At 35.1% G+C, this 16829-nt stretch overlaps 1 protein-coding gene and 1 long non-coding RNA gene across 3 annotated transcripts; both read left to right on the forward strand.

Annotated features, from left to right (window-relative positions):
* Window positions 1-368: 368 nt before the first annotated feature.
* On the forward strand, window positions 369-6779 carry LOC110803460 (uncharacterized). Its single transcript, XM_022008969.2, has 5 exons — window positions 369-1006; window positions 3877-4043; window positions 4192-4491; window positions 4689-4952; window positions 6177-6779. The coding sequence occupies exons 1-5, from the start codon at window positions 661-663 to the stop codon at window positions 6549-6551; spliced, it is 1452 nt and encodes a 483-aa protein (XP_021864661.1). The 5' UTR covers window positions 369-660; the 3' UTR covers window positions 6552-6779.
* A 699-nt stretch (window positions 6780-7478) lies between these two features.
* LOC130466752 (uncharacterized) lies at window positions 7479-14913 on the forward strand. 2 transcript variants are annotated; one of them, XR_008926904.1, is made up of 5 exons: window positions 7479-7785; window positions 8620-10249; window positions 11150-11241; window positions 11737-13661; window positions 14845-14913. It is a non-coding gene; the product is annotated as an uncharacterized lncRNA (long non-coding RNA). The 2 variants fall into 2 exon arrangements; XR_008926903.1 differs by lacking the exon at window positions 14845-14913 and having other exon boundaries at window positions 11737-14146.
* Window positions 14914-16829: the final 1916 nt, after the last annotated feature.

A 16829-nucleotide genomic window follows, 5' to 3' on the forward strand; every position in this document is an offset into this window, starting at 1 on the left:
TTTTACGGGGCCGCTAACAAGGGTGTTTCCTAGGGGTGTGCAAAAATTGGTTCGGACCGGATCGGACCGACCCAGACCGACCGGATCGTACTGAAGACAACCGGCCCGGTCTTCGGGTCGAGAAATATCAATTTTCGGTCTTCGATCTGGTCCGGTGCTCTTCGGTCCAAAACGCGATTTTGGACAGGACCGATTTTTCCTTAATAAAATATAATATAACCTATTTAAAAATTTAATTCTCTCCTTTAATATGTTGTACATAATTACATATTACTATATTGTGATATCTTTTATTTTAACTTCCAAAAAAGCCCTTAAACAATTAGTTTATATATATATTTTTCCCTTTTTATCATAATTTTTCTAAAAAATAAAAAAATATATAAATAGGTCTACAACCGGTCCAAACCGGTCCGGTAAGAGTTTTGGACCGATTTTTCCGGTCCGGTCCGGGTTTGGTCCAAGCAATATCGGTCCGGTCTTCGAATCTTGAATTATCAAATTTCGGTTTTCGATCTGGTTCAGGTCGATCAGGCCCGGTCCGGGTTTGGACCGATGAACACCCCTCACTGTTTCCTGCTGATTATCTAGTTATCAAGCCATCGCCAAATAAAAGCGATATACAGTAGTGCACTTGCCTTAACCAGTAGAGCAGCAAAAATGTGGAGAACAAGCGGCAGAGAAATGGCAGCACTTTCAACTTCAACGCACACATCATCTTCCTCCTCTCGCATCCGCCCATTAACATGCCTTGCATCCTCGAACCTCTCGCGTCTGGTGTCGCATCCACCTGACCTTCTCAAATGGGTGCGCAATCAAGGAGGGTTTGTTCATGAATCTATCAAGATCACTCAACACTCTTCTTATGGCCTTGCTCTTGTTGCAAGCCGTGAAATCCCTCAAGGGTCTGACCTAATTTCTCTTCCTGCTCATTTACCTCTCAAGTTTGATGATGAGTCCGATGATTCTTCGCTTCTGTTGAATGATTTGGCTACCCAAACCCCTGGTATTTTTCTGATTTTTCGCCATTTTTTGTTAGTTTATGTGCATTTTGTTGGAATTTATGTGGTGGGTTTGTTCATGGATATTGTGTTGTGTTTGAATTAGCGAAAATTGATGAAGAAATGCGCATTTTGTTGGAATTTATGTGGTGGGTTTAATAGTATATTGTCATTTGGTTCATGGGTATTGTGTTGTGTTTGAATTGGCAAAAAATTGAAGAAAGAAATTGTATTTTGTTGGATTTTATGTAGTGGCTTTAATAGTATATTGTCATTTGGTTCATGGGTATTGGGTTGTGTTTGAAATAGCAAAAAGGTGAAGAAGAAATGCTGGGAGTTAGTTAAAACAATTACTGATTTATTGACATGACTGAATTTTAATCTGAGATGAATTGTGTGGGGAATTTATGTGGTGAGTTTAGTAGTATATTGTCATTTGGTTCATGGGTACTGGGATGTGTTTGAATTAGCGGAAAATTGAAGAAGAAATGTTGGGAGTTTAGTTCTTTAAAATAATTATTGGGTCTGACTGAAATTTAATCTGAGAAGAATTGTTTGGGGAAATAACCAAAGTATACTGATGTAGATTGTTGGTCAATTCGACCCTCTGATTAGCTAGAAAGTCGAAATATGAACTGCCAACTGAACCTTGATATGTGTACTCCAAGACGATAAGTTTTTGTCTCGATTGAGCTAAGCAATTCTGATAAAGTTATGTTGATCCAGGCGCCTTAAACATTTTTGAGTGCCTGAGCAAAATTACTGTTAAAGTACTAATTAAACATCAGGTCCTTAAAAATAAGTACTTGTGAAGTTAAATACTGAAATCCCTAACATTAGAAACATCAGGATTGTTGATAACATCTCCTGAACTGAACCGGAATGATTTAGATTGGTTCAGCAACTTTGAATGAATCTCCAAAGTGCCACAAAAAAAAATCTTGGTCTAGTCTCAATTATTATACAAGCTAACACAAGTGCAGAATTACAAGCTAGAAATATAGAAAAATCCACTCGTTGGGGAAAAAACTTACACCTGAAGAAGACGTGGTCACGGGAGCCCTGTTGCTCCACCAATATTTAATAATATGATCAACTTTTTTATCCATTACAGCAAGAACAAAGAAAAGGAAAGTTCGTTAAAGAAAGAGACACTGTTGATAAGAATTAGATGTGAATGAAACTAGTTGGCAATGAAGAGTGAGAGGCACATTAAATGCATTGGCGTCCTTTTCATTTAACAAGCATCAGTCACTGGAAAGAGGTAAAGGAGAGAACGCGAAGAGTCTAAATTTATGGGAAACAGTAACAATTAGTTTCTGTTTAGTGTTTGTTTTACTGCAATAAACTGAGAAATTAGGAATACATGAATCTCAAATACATACCTTTTTGGGCAGTAGTAAATAGTAATATCTATGTGTATAAATACGAATATTTTAAAACAGAAAATTTGATGCCACTTGTCACCCTTTGAAAAATCATTTTTTATTAGGTAAAAATCTTGCATGATCCTTAATGAACTTATAAATTACTCATTACCCTTTCAACTTCTCTTATTCTCTATCAACACTATTATCAAAATTTTGTATTCCCTTCGTCCCTAAATGTTTTTCCCGTTTGCCATTTTACGCGGTTATTGAGGAGAAGAGAACATTACAAGATTAACAAATCATTGTTGTACTTTTATGGGCAATTGTTGTTTCTTTATTCCTTTTTCACAAGAAAACAAAATAGTTGTAACTGTTGTGAGCCAATATAATTTAAGGATTAAAAGTGCCAACTCACTAATCCATCCCAACTTAAATCAACCAATGAAATTACAAGGTCTTTTATTGAAACCAATAGAATTACAAGGTAAAAAGGAAAGAAAATAAATGAGAAGATCATTTCGGGACACCTCAAAAGGAAACGGGGAAAACATTAAGGGACGGAGGGAGTAAAAAGTATCACATGTGCATTGCACGAGCAAAAAGCTAGTTTCTATTAATCACATACAATCAGCACCTCAATAACAAACAATAGCACAAAGGTTAAATAATAGTAAGAAAATGAGTTAAGAGAAGCATGGGTTGTAGCATGCTAAGTGCTACTACCCTTAGAGAGAAAACGCCCACTGCACTTGTATGGTGAATTGATGTGTTTCTCTCCCAAGATACTACAACCCTGTGGATCAGTTGTGTGCATTCAAATATTCCCGAACCAAAGAACACCAATGCTCCAATAAAATGAAAGTAATAGTGAAAGCTATTGTATAAATGATGTTTTATAATAGCTCTTAACTTTCTCAACAACAATAAGATGAAGTGATTTTATAAACTCGCATATTTTTGGCAGTAGAAGTAGAACACTTCCAATACATAGATGCATGTTCTCAAAAGTATCCGTTGAACCAAGTAACCAACTTCATGTAGTTTCTACAAACATATTATTTTGCACATTATAAACCATTAAACCTACATGTTTAACAAATAGTGGCAGTAAAATGCACCTCAAGTTTAGGAACTAAATGAGAATCCAAAGGTCAGCAAGCTACTGATTGATGATGTACTAATTTTGTCTGCCATATTTACTTTGGGGTTACTCACTTCATCGGAAATTATTAGTCTTGTACTCTTGTTAGTCTAATTTGAACCAGTAGTGTGAAGACTAAACCTGGATGGAGGGAGTATATCTTTGTGTCTACATCATTTTCTTTATCAAAGATAATTTTTCCTTTTCACTTGCATAGGCATGCTTTTGGTGATGTTTGTATTCCCCTATGGTTGACTGTAACTTCGCTAGGATTTCCCTTTAAACTGCATTAGGTAGTAACTATTCTCTGAAATTAGGCTGTATGAATTTTGAAAATGAGTAAAGACACTGGAGCATTTGGCAGAGGAGCTCTGGGCTATGAGGTTGGGTCTGAAGCTTCTTCAAGAAAGAGCAAAAACTGGGTCTTTTTGGTGGCCTTACATCAGCAATCTTCCTGAGGCATACAGTGTCCCAATCTTCTTCACAGAAAAAGAAATATCTGATTTGAACTTTGTTCCTCTTATAACTCAGGTACTGCTATCTGATTCATTTGAAGAACCTTGATTCATCTAGACCTAATTACTATTGGTGCACACGGAATTTGTTTGATGAGATGGAGACATAGTGCTACTTGTCTTTTGGTTTTTGTGAACTGGATCCTTTTCTTGTTCTGTAACAGGTAAAAAAGAGATGTCGGTTTCTTTTTAACTTTGATAAGCAAGTCAAAGGAGCTGTTTCAAATATCAAACCGGGGGATCATCCCTTTGGGGGTCACGATATTGATGCATCCTCCCTAGGATGGGCAATGGCAGCTGTATCATCCAGGGCATTTCGTCTGCATGGAGATAAACTTTCTGATGGGATCCACAAATCTGTCCCTATGATGTTACCTCTAATTGACATGTGTAACCACAGCTTTTGTCCAAATGCTAAAATTATTCAGTGTCAAGGTGCTGAAATTGCAAAAACACTAGTTAAGGCAGGTTACTTCTACTTTATCAAATAGTTCATTGTATGGTATTTGTAAAATATCTATTTTTTTTCTATTGCAACTTCTACCCCTCAAACAGAAAAAAAATTATCTCGTATTTTTCTTTTTCTATTATCACTGTGAGACATATATCAACAGACTTGGTACATAGACTTAACCTGTTTGAATTACTTGACTGCTTGCAGGTTGTGGCAGAAAAACATGTCCAGAAGGATGCTCCTTTAGAACTCAACTATGGTTGTATGAACAATGACATTTTCCTCTTAGACTATGGATTTGTGATAGCTGCCAATCCTTACGACTCTATTGAGTTCCAGTATGACCCAGAACTTTTGGAGGCTTCCAGTTTATCCATTGGGCTAAATTCCCCATATTTTTCTTCACCAGCTTCATGGCAATCTGAAATCTTGTCAGCTTTAAAATTAGATAACAAGATGGCTCCATCTAAGGTTTGTTCTTTTCCTGTTTTCTTGATTGGTTTTGATGCTTATAGTATGCCTGACTTTAATTTACTGTAGTTACGAGACTGTTAAACCAATATGTTTATGCATTGCTTTCTTCAGCTTAGCTGAAATTATATTTAAATGAAGGGAGATTTGTAACAACAACAGATTTTTCTAACACTCCTGAAAAAAAAGGTATTTAACATGATTTAATAACTACTTCCTTTGCTAATCTTCTTTCTCATCTACGGAAGTAGGAATAAGTGGGTTGAGGTCCCCACTTTTGAAGGGCGGATAAAGGAACACCCTAAAATAGAAAGTGGGATTGTAGGAAGCAGGTAAAGGGGCAGAGTGACTACTTTTTGCGACTTTGTTTCTTGTAATTGTTACCTGAGTTAAAGAAATGACCTAGTCTAAACATTTAATTGATCTTTGAATTTCACGTTTTTCTAAGTTGACCACCAAGGTTGGTAGTCAATTAGCCATCACTAATACACTATTTAACCCATCATTGACAAATAGGTAATCAACTAAAGGTCAAATTAAGGAACCCCTCTCTCTCTTGCAAGGAAACCCCAAGAAGAATCCTTCATCTTTAGCCTATTCTTCAGATCTCTCTCATAATCTTTCTATCCAAATCTGATATTTCCTTGACCTCCCATTAGATTTCCCCCAAAAGCTACATGGAAACAGAAAAGAATCAATAAATTAAAGTCTTGACATAGTCAGAATTAATGTATTTATCGTACTTACATTGGTGCCTGTGATTTGTGTTTTCCTTTTATCGTTTGTAATTAATGTAATTATTGTACTTACGTAGTATATAGTTGTTTGTTTTCTTGGTAGTATTTTTAGTCTGTCATAGTTTCAGGCATTAGTTTAGGCTATTTGATAAGATCTTGGCTAAGCTTTGTGATGTTGTGCTGTCCGAATAGATGTGAGAGCTTTCTTCTTGTTAATTTAGTTTGTCTTGCCCCTCATAAAGGGTTACATGGAGGAGAGGCGTGTGTTACCGGCCTTGCCGCAGCGGAACTAGGATTAGTGGTATTGATTTACAAGAGAAGGTAGTCATATTTTTATTAAAAAAAGTCAGGGAAGGTACTTAATTTTAGAAAAGTGTTGTGTGTATATATGGTTGTTTTGTGTAATTTCCATCTGTTAGTGATATTTTCTCAGTACTAGAGCTATAATTTCTGGATTTATAGTTCTCGCTGTCTTTTCTTTTTAAAGGTAACGTTGGGTGGTCCAGATTGGGTAGATGGTAGACTCTTGGCTGCTTTACGAGTACTGCATGCAAGTGATGAGAAAACAGTACGTGAGCATGACTTGAATACCCTTCAGTCACTTTCCGCTGAAGCTCCTCTCGGGATTTCAAATGAACTGGCTGCTCTTCGAACTATTATAGGACTTTGTGTGCTATCTCTTAAATCTTTTTCCACAAATATGGTGGAGGATGAGGCCTTACGAAAACAGGGTGTATCTACCTTCTCAGAGTTGGCTATCCAGTTCAGAATGGAAAAGAAGTCCATGATTTTGAATGTGATGAAGGAGATGTCAAAACGGGTTAAGCTTCTACAAACCCAGGAATTGCCTGCTGCTTCCTAGCCATTGCTTCACCCCACAAGAATTTTATGTCAAGAGATTGATATTCCCTTTACCATTAGGCTTAGTAAGGCAATTTTATGAAGCTGAGCTGCATTGTATTTGGTTTACCTAATTTGGCGTCTTTATGCTTAATATGGTGGTTTTTCTTTACTTCGTTGTAACTAAATTCAACGGATTGAGATTTTGATTAAACTCAATGGTTATTGGTCTGCTTTGAATTTCGTTCAATGTATCTCTTCTCATTATAGTTATTAGTTTTTGTTTTGAGCTAAGAATAGATAGCTAAGTCTTTTCATCATGAAAATGCAGGGGAAATTTGTACTCCATGTATATTTGTTGATATTTCGAGGAAAGAATCCTGAAATATATGGAGGGTTTCATTGGTCCCTAATTAGTTAGGATCGAAGGGTATTATACTCTTGATTATACATTTGTTTGTTTCATGGGCCGTCCATAATATATGCTCATTTGACGGGCATCCCTAGAATATCAGTAGCAGTTCTGGCTATGAACAGAACATTACTCTTTGGGCTCTCTTTCAAAGGGACTAAGAAAGCTTCTTGATCATTGACTTGAATGATGTGATCACACATAAAGTCCTTCCCTGTTGTTATCTGTCAGTAAGATTTGGTGGCCTAAACGAGGTACGTAGCTTATCCAGCTATTACACGTATAATATACATCTTTTTGCATCATGCATGGAACAAGTTATCACGGTGCACCTTTTATGGAAATAGATATTTTGGCTAGATCTGTCAATTCCGCTATTAGGATTTAGAAGGAAGAAAATAAGCCATTTTCTGAATCTTTGATGAGCATTGCATAAGCATAAATTATCTAGCTTTTCATCCATATGTATATATCTATTCCATTTTTAATGCCAATACTCTGATATGTGTCCATTAATTTCAGTTTATGGCTCTGATATTGTGCTATATTAAAAATTTCTTAAATTGAATGAGGTTACATCATGTTTGGCTACTTCTTTATTCAGTTCATGCATGCACTATTCCATGTATAAACAATTTACTGATTGTATAAAGAAAAATTCGAAGGTAAGTTGAAGAGGAGCAACCGAGATTGAAGTGTATTTTGGCTTTTCTTGAGTTTAAATTACTCTTTGGTTCATAAATTATTGAGGATGTTGATTATTTTCTTTGGGGTATGTTAAAAGGTGAAGAAAATCGAACAAGGAGAGGAGGAGAGTGAGAAATCCCAAGATTAAGGACTAGAGGTACACAATTCATCCATCAATTTGATTTTGTGAAGTTTTATAAGTGTTTTGTTAAATTGATATATTGAGATTATTGAAATTGATAGTTTTCATGGATGCATGTTTGACTAATGTGTTGATTTGTGGATTTTAAGTAGGGATTTCTGTACGAACCTGGAAAATTTTTGCACGACCTTTAGACTTCATAGAACCATGACAATGTTTTATAGCTAGGGCTCGTTCGGTATCACTGCCAATTTCCAGTTTTTGGTTTTTTGATTTTGAAAGCCATATGGCTTAGATTGTGTCATGGACCAAAAGTTAGTTATACCTATAGTAATCATGTTAATTTTTAAAAAGAGAAAACAAAAAAGCTAGATATTGAACGAGCCCTAAAGTTTCTCTCTTAGTACCTCATTTTTTTTATCTCTCCCGAAGTATGATTTACAAAAGTAGTGGCTCGAGCACAAAGCTTTGGTTTCAGATTTGTCTGCCTATGGAACTATGGATCTCCTCTTGTTAATTATAGTTCCCAAAGTATTGGACTAAGATTTCATACAAAAAGAAATTGATGATGACTACTTGGGATTTGTTAGTCAAAAGTTATTTGTGTGTGTCTGCATGTATGTGTGTGTGTGTTAAGGACTTAAGGAGCACAACTCTTACCAGATAGGTTAGGTGTTAGTGTGTTACATGCCAATTAAAGACAAATCCTTTTAGCAAAGTTTTAATGTCAGGAGTAAGGAATTTTTTATTTTCTGTCATAGTGGTACGTGATTGCTTATAAGTTAGCATATTGTTAGGATATCCATGAAAGATTTTTATTTTTATTCTTCCGATGTTTGGATGTTTCAGCTTAGCAAGGTGATTTGATGACGTGGATCCATGGAAGATTTATATGGAAGATCAGGAAGACATCCAGATTTAGCACTCAAATAACGCTCTCCATGCATTTTGCTGTTACAATTCTTAGATTTATATGGAAGACAACCAGGTATAGCTACTTTTTCTTTAAAGACCAATATATAGCTCCTCTAATATTATGAACTATTGAATTCAAATGCTTTTGTTTAATGTGTTGATTATTACATTTCATCTCATTTGAGTGTTTTATGCAACTATATTTGTTTCTAATTTAAATAACGTGTGGAAGAAGTCATCCATGAATTTGTTGTTTTAAGTTTTGGACTTCGTTGTAGAAAATTGGTGAGTGTCTTCCCTTCATAATTTAGGGTACCCTAGAACTAGCCCTACAAGGGCCACAACAAAACCTTCCAGGGAAGGCTTCTATCTGAAATACACCTTAAGGATATTGTATTATGAATAGTTACATACGGTTCTCTTGTAGTTCTCCTGTTTGTTGTTCGTTGATTTGAAGATTATGTTTTAAGGTTTCACCTAAATGTGCATACTGACGAGTGACGAGTGACATATCTTTATCTCACAATCATGCTAGTATGTTTCAGTTTGGATTTTGACTATTCAGGTAATTTATTTAGCACGGTTTTGTAGATATTATGCATATAGATCCCTACTGCAGAAGTTGAGATGTTCGACATGCATTCAATAAAAAAAGAGGGGGTTGGGGGGGGGGGGGGGGTACTAAATGATGCTCTTGTGCATTTCAATATGTCATTTAAGTTATTTAATCTAGGCACATTATTACATTTGATGGAAATTCAAATTCTATGTTTCTCCATTTGGAGCAACAAATGGTCGGTACTGCTCTAATAAGATAATTACTGTACAGCTAGTGAGCCAAGTGAAGAAGGTTTTGCTTCAAGGATAAGTATCTTGACACTGTACATCTACTCTTGGTTAAGAAATGATCTTGCTAATATGAAATCAACTGAATAATACTTATGTTTGGCACTAACTCTTCTCCACCCTATTTGTAAATGCATCTTTAATGATAAGTTGTCTTCTACTTGTAAGGATGAGGTATCTCATTGATGCTATCTTCTCCTTCTCTCTTTATTTTCAGTTCCTGTATCTGATTCTAGTTTCAGCAATTTCGAGTTCGTTGTCAACATAAAAAGTAACCAAAAATTTGTTGTTGATTTCATGAGTCGAAATTTGCTATGAAATATTGTTTTGAAGTTACACCATTGCTAGTTCAAAACTTGAAAGCCCATTTTTTTTTTGGATAAAAGGAAATGTCAATAGCTAGTTCTCATGTTGCTTGGATAAGGTTTTACTTTCTTGCTCAATGATGAAGTTTCACTAATGGGTATTGGGAACAGCTTGAACAAAATATGTTATCAGTATTAAGGTCTCACTAAGATTTGAAAATTACAGTTTTGTATGGGTTCCTCATTTGTGTTTGTTCCAATACATCTTGTTTTATCTTTTTAGGTTTTCAGCTTTTAACTAGGCAATGTAATCTCCGATTTGTTTGGACTTCATGGTGTAGCATCATTGGTTCTATGTGTTCTGCTCCTGTTAAAAAGACAAATATTAGCACCTCGGATCCTCGGGTATCAAGGTATATCTACTCCAAAATTATACACGAACACATTTGTTTGAATTTGTTAAATATTGCATTATGTTTGGTGTCTGTCATTTAGCTTTGAGAATGTTGGTTTTTAATGCTCATCTATGTGGAAAAAGTCGGCGATGAATTCGTTTTAATTTGGTTAGACTTTGAATTTTCTTTTCAACATTTAGAGTAGTCTACAACAAAACCTATTAGGCAAGGCTTCAATTTAACGCAGACTTTAGGGAGGGTAGATTACGCTGTTATCTGGAGTAGTTATACTTATACATAGTTTATCGAACCTTCATGTTCTGGCTGAAGGTCTAGCTTGTTTAAGTTATAAACACCTACACTTTGAGTTTCCCTTGGACATCATGTTATCATATCACCATCTGTACTGAGCTTTCCTCAAATATGGAGTTTCCTAAATTTTCTTTCAGATCCTATAAATTGCTGATAATGTTATAATGTTGCAAGACCTCTGCCTGATAGTTTTAATTATCTTGTAAAATCACAATCAAATGTAAAACAACCAAATCATGCTTTTTTGGTAACATATCAAGGATAATTTCATTGATTTACTCTGCAATAATTGTTATCTGTCCACACCTCAAAGATTCAGAGAAATTATCTCATAAATGGTAACATATCAAGGCTTTCACCTAATGAGTCAACATGATGTGGCAATCCAACCCTAATTCAGTAACCCTAGTCCCCCCCCCCCCCCCCCTCCCTATATAAGTTATATACCTGGCCTCATTTTTATCATAAGCCAACTTGATTCTTCTGATATTTTCCTCTCTCTCTTTTGTTTTTCTTGGTCATTGTTCTAAAGACAAGCAAGTTAACATTGGGATCCAAAAGGATCCGATAGCTTTTGTGCTTACTTACTTCCAAGAAATTTCCTAGGAAGAAGAAACAAAAAGATATCATCTAAGCCCCAACATAAGTCGGACTGTGTCAGCGATTCACCAAAGTAGCCTGTTTCTATCGAACTGGAGGTATACCATCCTAATTCTTAATCGTGTTCAATTTGAACTTGACATTTTTGTACATTAGCATGCATATAGTTATATGTTGATGACTGCGTGCTTTTGTTGCTTCTCTGCGTGGAAAATTGTTATCTTTCTGTGGAGGAATTTTGGTAATTCAACCATGCAAATTCGAGTTGCAATAACTTATTTGGTCTTAAGTTTGTTACTGCTGTGTAAGTTTTTTCTGAGATTTGTTTACTATATATTCAAAAATTATCGACAGTTCCCCACAACTTGCTGTCCTAAATTATGTGCACTTGCTAATTTTTATTTGTAAACAAAAAAGTTGTGTTGAAGGTCTATCTTCAAATTTAAGTGATTTATCTTACCATGGTATTGATTTTTCCTGCAGTCATTGCTTACAGGATTGGATTTATAACATCTTTTTTCGGATGTCCATGATACATAAATGTGGTAAGATAAAAAAAAAAACCCTTCTCCTTTGTCTTGGTTCATCGGCAGGAATCTTAGTTTTAAAAAGTGCGTCTAGGCTCAAGGCGCAGGTCCAGGCGTGTAGCCATGACACTCTCAGGCACCCTACAAAAGGTGTGTGCCTTATGCTCCTTTTCCTAGGCTCAAGGCGCAACGCGACTTTTATGGCTCCCTAACAGTTAGAATTACTATATTGAAAAGAGGAAAGAGAAGACCCCAAATCACTCTATGTTTTTTCTTGACCCTCTCAACGACGGGTCATGGAAACTCCTTTTTCAATTTTAAAGTAATTGTTTATGTAAGGTATGTTACACTTTGAGAATCTAAATAAAGATCCGGGGACTAAAAAGTTACTTTCTTCCTTAGTCCCCTTTTTGTTTTTTCCCAAGGCTTTTATTTTTACTATAATTACTAATTTATCCTTCTGTGACAACAAGTAATACGTTTTGAATTTCTTTTTACAGAAAATTAAAACTACAAAATTATTAAATAAATTGTTCGCCTTGCCTACGAAAGGCGCGAGCTTAGGCTCCAAGGACTTTTGCGCCTTGCGCCTAGGCTCCACAGACTTTTGCGCCTTGGCGCGCCTTGCGCTTCTTAAAACTGACGACAAGCATTTGATCATCCAAACTTCTAATCTTCCCTTTTCTCTTCGTCATTTTCGGTATCAAATATGATAGTATTTTTTGCTCCACATGGTTTATAATTCGGTGGCCTCTTTTATGATATCACTCTACCGCTCTCTTTAGTGTTATGAGTGATCTTGTAAAAGAGACCAACGAGTTATATACCATATGGAGCAGAAAAATATTATCAAATTTGATACGGAAAATGATGAAGAAAAAAGAGAAAATTTAGAAGTTTGGATGATCAAATGCTTGCCGAATTAGGGGGAAAATCATTTTTTTTTTATTTTAAATTATTTGACCAAGTTCTATAAGTAGCTTCATTTATTTGATTTAAAAATATCATGATATTAGTCAAACAAATGAATGAAACTATTTATAGAATTTGGTTTAATAATTTGAAAATAAGAAAATTTTTGATAATTTACTGACGTGTTTATGATACACCCTAATGAATTCCAACCATATCTAAGGCAAACACTGTTCTCAAAGTGTTAAAAAAATGTAGGGGAAAAAACGATTTAATTTTTTCAAATTATTTGACCAAGCTTTATAGTAGCTTCTTTCATTTGTTTGAGGTATATCATGATATTACTTAAACAAATGAATGAAGCTACTTATAGATCTTGGTCAAATCATTTGAAAAATAAATCAAAATAATAATTTCCCCTTGGATTTTTTTTGTTAGAAGAGTGTTGTTTCTGGTGACATTAGAAATAGAAAAATTTATAAAAATAACAATTTCGTAAAGTATATGTAGTATAACTTTTACTTTTTTGTAAAAGATACGAGAATCCTTCCCTGTTGTGTTAGTAAGATTTGATGACCTAAACAAGGTACGTAGCTTATCCAGCTATTACACGTATAGTACAGGTCTCTTTGCATCATGCATGGAACAAGTTATCATGGTGCACCTTTTATGGAAATTGATATTTTTGGCTAGATCTATCAGTTCCGCTGTGAAAAAATTGAAGGAAAAAAATAAGCCATTTCCCGAATTGGTGATAAGTGTTGCATAAAAATAAACTATTTAGCTTTCCATCCATGTGACATTAACTCCAGATGGAATAGATAATGTCCATTAACTCCAGTTCATGGCTCTGATATTGCATTCTGTTAAAGCTTCCCTTAAATTGAATGCGGTTACATCATGTTTGGCTACTTCTTTATTCAGTTCATGCATGCACTATTCCCTGCATAAACAATTTACTGATTGTATTGACGTGATGCCCTTGGTACTGATTGGATTTCAAATTGATTGCTAGATTTTCCTGCTTGAGTATGTTGTTAATGCTTCATGGATGGACGGTTAGTTGCAGCATAGTTGAGGTAGGTAATTCCAGCTAGCGTTTTGGTTTCCTATGTTCCCATGTTGGTCTTAGAAAATATTTTTCCTATACACCCTCTGTGAATTGGAACTTTGAATGGCTTACCAATTACACAATACTAATGTATGTATCTGATCGTGGTGTTATGGTCGACGACTTGATCATTTGAAGTACTTGTCATCGTAGACTACAAACAAGGAAGGAATGTGTTGGTTTATTGGTTAAGACTTGTTATTACAACAACTATAGTGCACGAAAAAACTGATGAGGATTTATGGGTAAAAGTTTTTCATACTTTTCCAATTAGGAAATAAGTCTCACACGAATAACAACAGATTAAAATCTCTTAACATTTAGTTGATTAGTTTTTGCATATGCTGCCGTTAGGAAATAAGTCTCACACGAATAACAACATATTAAAATCTCTTAACATTTTCTTGACTAGTTTTTGCATATGCTGGCTTAAGAGAACGGTGATTTCCTTAAACATGGTTGACCTTCATTAGGGTGTTTTATAAGAAGTTAGAAAATGATAATTTTCTAACATTCTTAGAGAACACCCTAATAAAGTCCAACTATGTCTAAGGCAAGCATTGATCTCAATAATGTTAAAAGAAAACTTGGGAGAAGAACACATTTTTTTTTTTTAATTTTCAATTATTCAACCAAGTTCTATAAATAGCTTCATTCATTTCTTAAGAGAAATAATGAATGGGGGTATTTATAGAACTTGGTCAAATAATATGAAAATAAAAAAAATTGTTTTTCCCTAAGCTTTTTTTTACACTTTCGAGATCTATAAATGCTTGCCTTAAACATGGGTTGGAAAATTATTATTTTCCAAACCTCTTACGGAACATCCTAATGAAGTTCAATAATGTCTAAGGCAAGCACCGTTCTCTTAAGGCAACATATGCCTAAACTAATCAAGAAAATGTTAAGAGATTTTAATTTGTTGTTATTCGTGTGAAACTTATTTCATCATTCCTAATCAACAAGTCCACAAGTCTGAATATTGCTTGAGGTAGGTTTTATTTTCTCGCCTTACTGCTAAAGTTTCTATCTAACCCACAATGTCACCGTATTATTGATCTATTTAAGACTTGAAAGTTTTGTCTTCCTTTTTCCCCTTTAATGTGTGGTTCCTTTTCTTCCTTCTGTTATATTTTTTTTAACTTTTGAAGGTATTATTTCAGCATAACTAGGCTACAAGCCTTCCATGGAAGAATTTATATGGAAGATGTAGCACTCAAGTTACACTCTACATGCGTTTCTGTTAGTATTCTTAATTACAAGCACCTTATCGATCAAGGTATAGCAACTATAATATTATGAACTACTAATGAATTGGAATGCATTTGTTTTATTTGTTGATTACTACATAGTACATTCCATCTCATTTGTGTGTTTTCAACTGTTCTCATGTTCTGGTTTCTTCCCTCAAAAAAAAACAACTGTACTGGTTTCTAATATGTGGAAGAAGGCAGCCACTAAATTATTGTTATATCAAGGTATAGCTATTACCAAATTGCGAATAACTACAATGTGACACATTTGTTTGAACTTGTTTATTTTAATATTCCATAGGCCTTTGAAACAGGTTGTGTGATTCACTTTACTTATTTTCTCGTCTATGTCAGTCTGCCATTAATTTGTTTTAGTTCAGTCCTGGAATTCATTTGTAAATTTTTTTTTGAGTGTTTGCACTTCACAGTTTCGTATACCCTACAGCAAAACCTACCACTACCAGGCAAGGTTTCTAGACGTTAAGAAGGTTAAATTACTTTGTCATCTGGGGTAATTTTGCATATTAACAAATAGTAAGAACATCATATTGCTGCATATTTTGAACCTTCAGGATCCTGTTATGGGTGCAGTTAGTTTTGAGACCTACTCTTCGAGTATTTCATAAACATCATTCCACCAGCATGTAGTGTGCTCAAGTACCAATGAGATCATGGCCTAGTGGCAAAGACTGAGGGCCTGTGTACAATAGGAATGTTTGAATCCCCCCTCCCTATTTGTAATTTGTACTTGCCTTTATGGTAGGGATGGCAATCCCTGACCCGACCCGATAACCCGGCTCAAACCCGGCCTGAAGTTAATGAAAGAAACTCGAACCAACCTAAACCGAACCCGAGTGACCTGAAATCGACCCAATTGGACCCATTTATCATAATTTTGTAGTAATATTAAGTTGTACAATATTTCTGATATTTTTTTGACACAACCCGAAAATCGACCTTAAACCAAAGCTGAACCTGACCTATTGACCCGGTTTCCACCCCTACTTTGTGGCTCATTAGCACCTCAACACGTCCTGAAATATAAAAACTGTTTTCTTATTTTCTAAGTCCTAGAGACTGCTATGGTATTGTGTTGCAGGATTGTTTATTCTGTGAAACGGAACATTTGTGCTCTTGAAAGGAATAACCAAATGCCCAAGTAGTGAAGAAGCAAAAAGATATCTGAGCCCCAACACACAAGTAAGTCAGACTGTGTCAGCGATTCACCAAAGTAGCCTGTTTCTATCGAACTGGAGGTATACCATTCCTAATTCTTAATCGTGTAGTAATATGTTGTGATGGCTGCTTGCGTTTGTTGCCTCTCTGCATATCAGCATGTAGTAATATGTTGATTTGTTTACCCTCAGATTCAAAAATTATCAACAGCATGTAGTAATATGTTTGTTATCTTTCTATAGAGGAATTTTGTTAGTAAAATTCAACCACACAAATTTCACTTGAAATCAGTTACTTGGTCTCTTATGTTTTGTTACTGTTGTTTTTCTGAGATTTGTTTACCCTCAGATTCAAAATTTATCAATAGTTTCCCACTATTCGCTGTCCATGTGGTCCACATACATTCTAAAATCTCAAAATTAGAAACACGTGTATTAGTGTATAGTTTATACAACATTCGAACCCGTGACCACTTGATTCAAATGCTAATGACTTATCCACTTGGTTATGTTATTCTTTGCAAATGAAATATAATAAGTGATGATAAAATCAATTACCTAATAAGAGCGGAGTTAATTATGATTGTTTTTTGCAAGAAGGCGTAGTTAAAGTTATCCCAGTAATGACTCGGGGCATCGCCCAAGCCTAAAAACTAGTTTTTATTTTTAAACAGAAGGTTCTTTTAAAGGGTTCCATATCATTCAATG

This window comes from Spinacia oleracea, chromosome 2, assembly GCF_020520425.1.
Source record: "Spinacia oleracea cultivar Varoflay chromosome 2, BTI_SOV_V1, whole genome shotgun sequence".
NCBI classification, from domain to species: domain Eukaryota; kingdom Viridiplantae; phylum Streptophyta; class Magnoliopsida; order Caryophyllales; family Amaranthaceae; genus Spinacia; species Spinacia oleracea.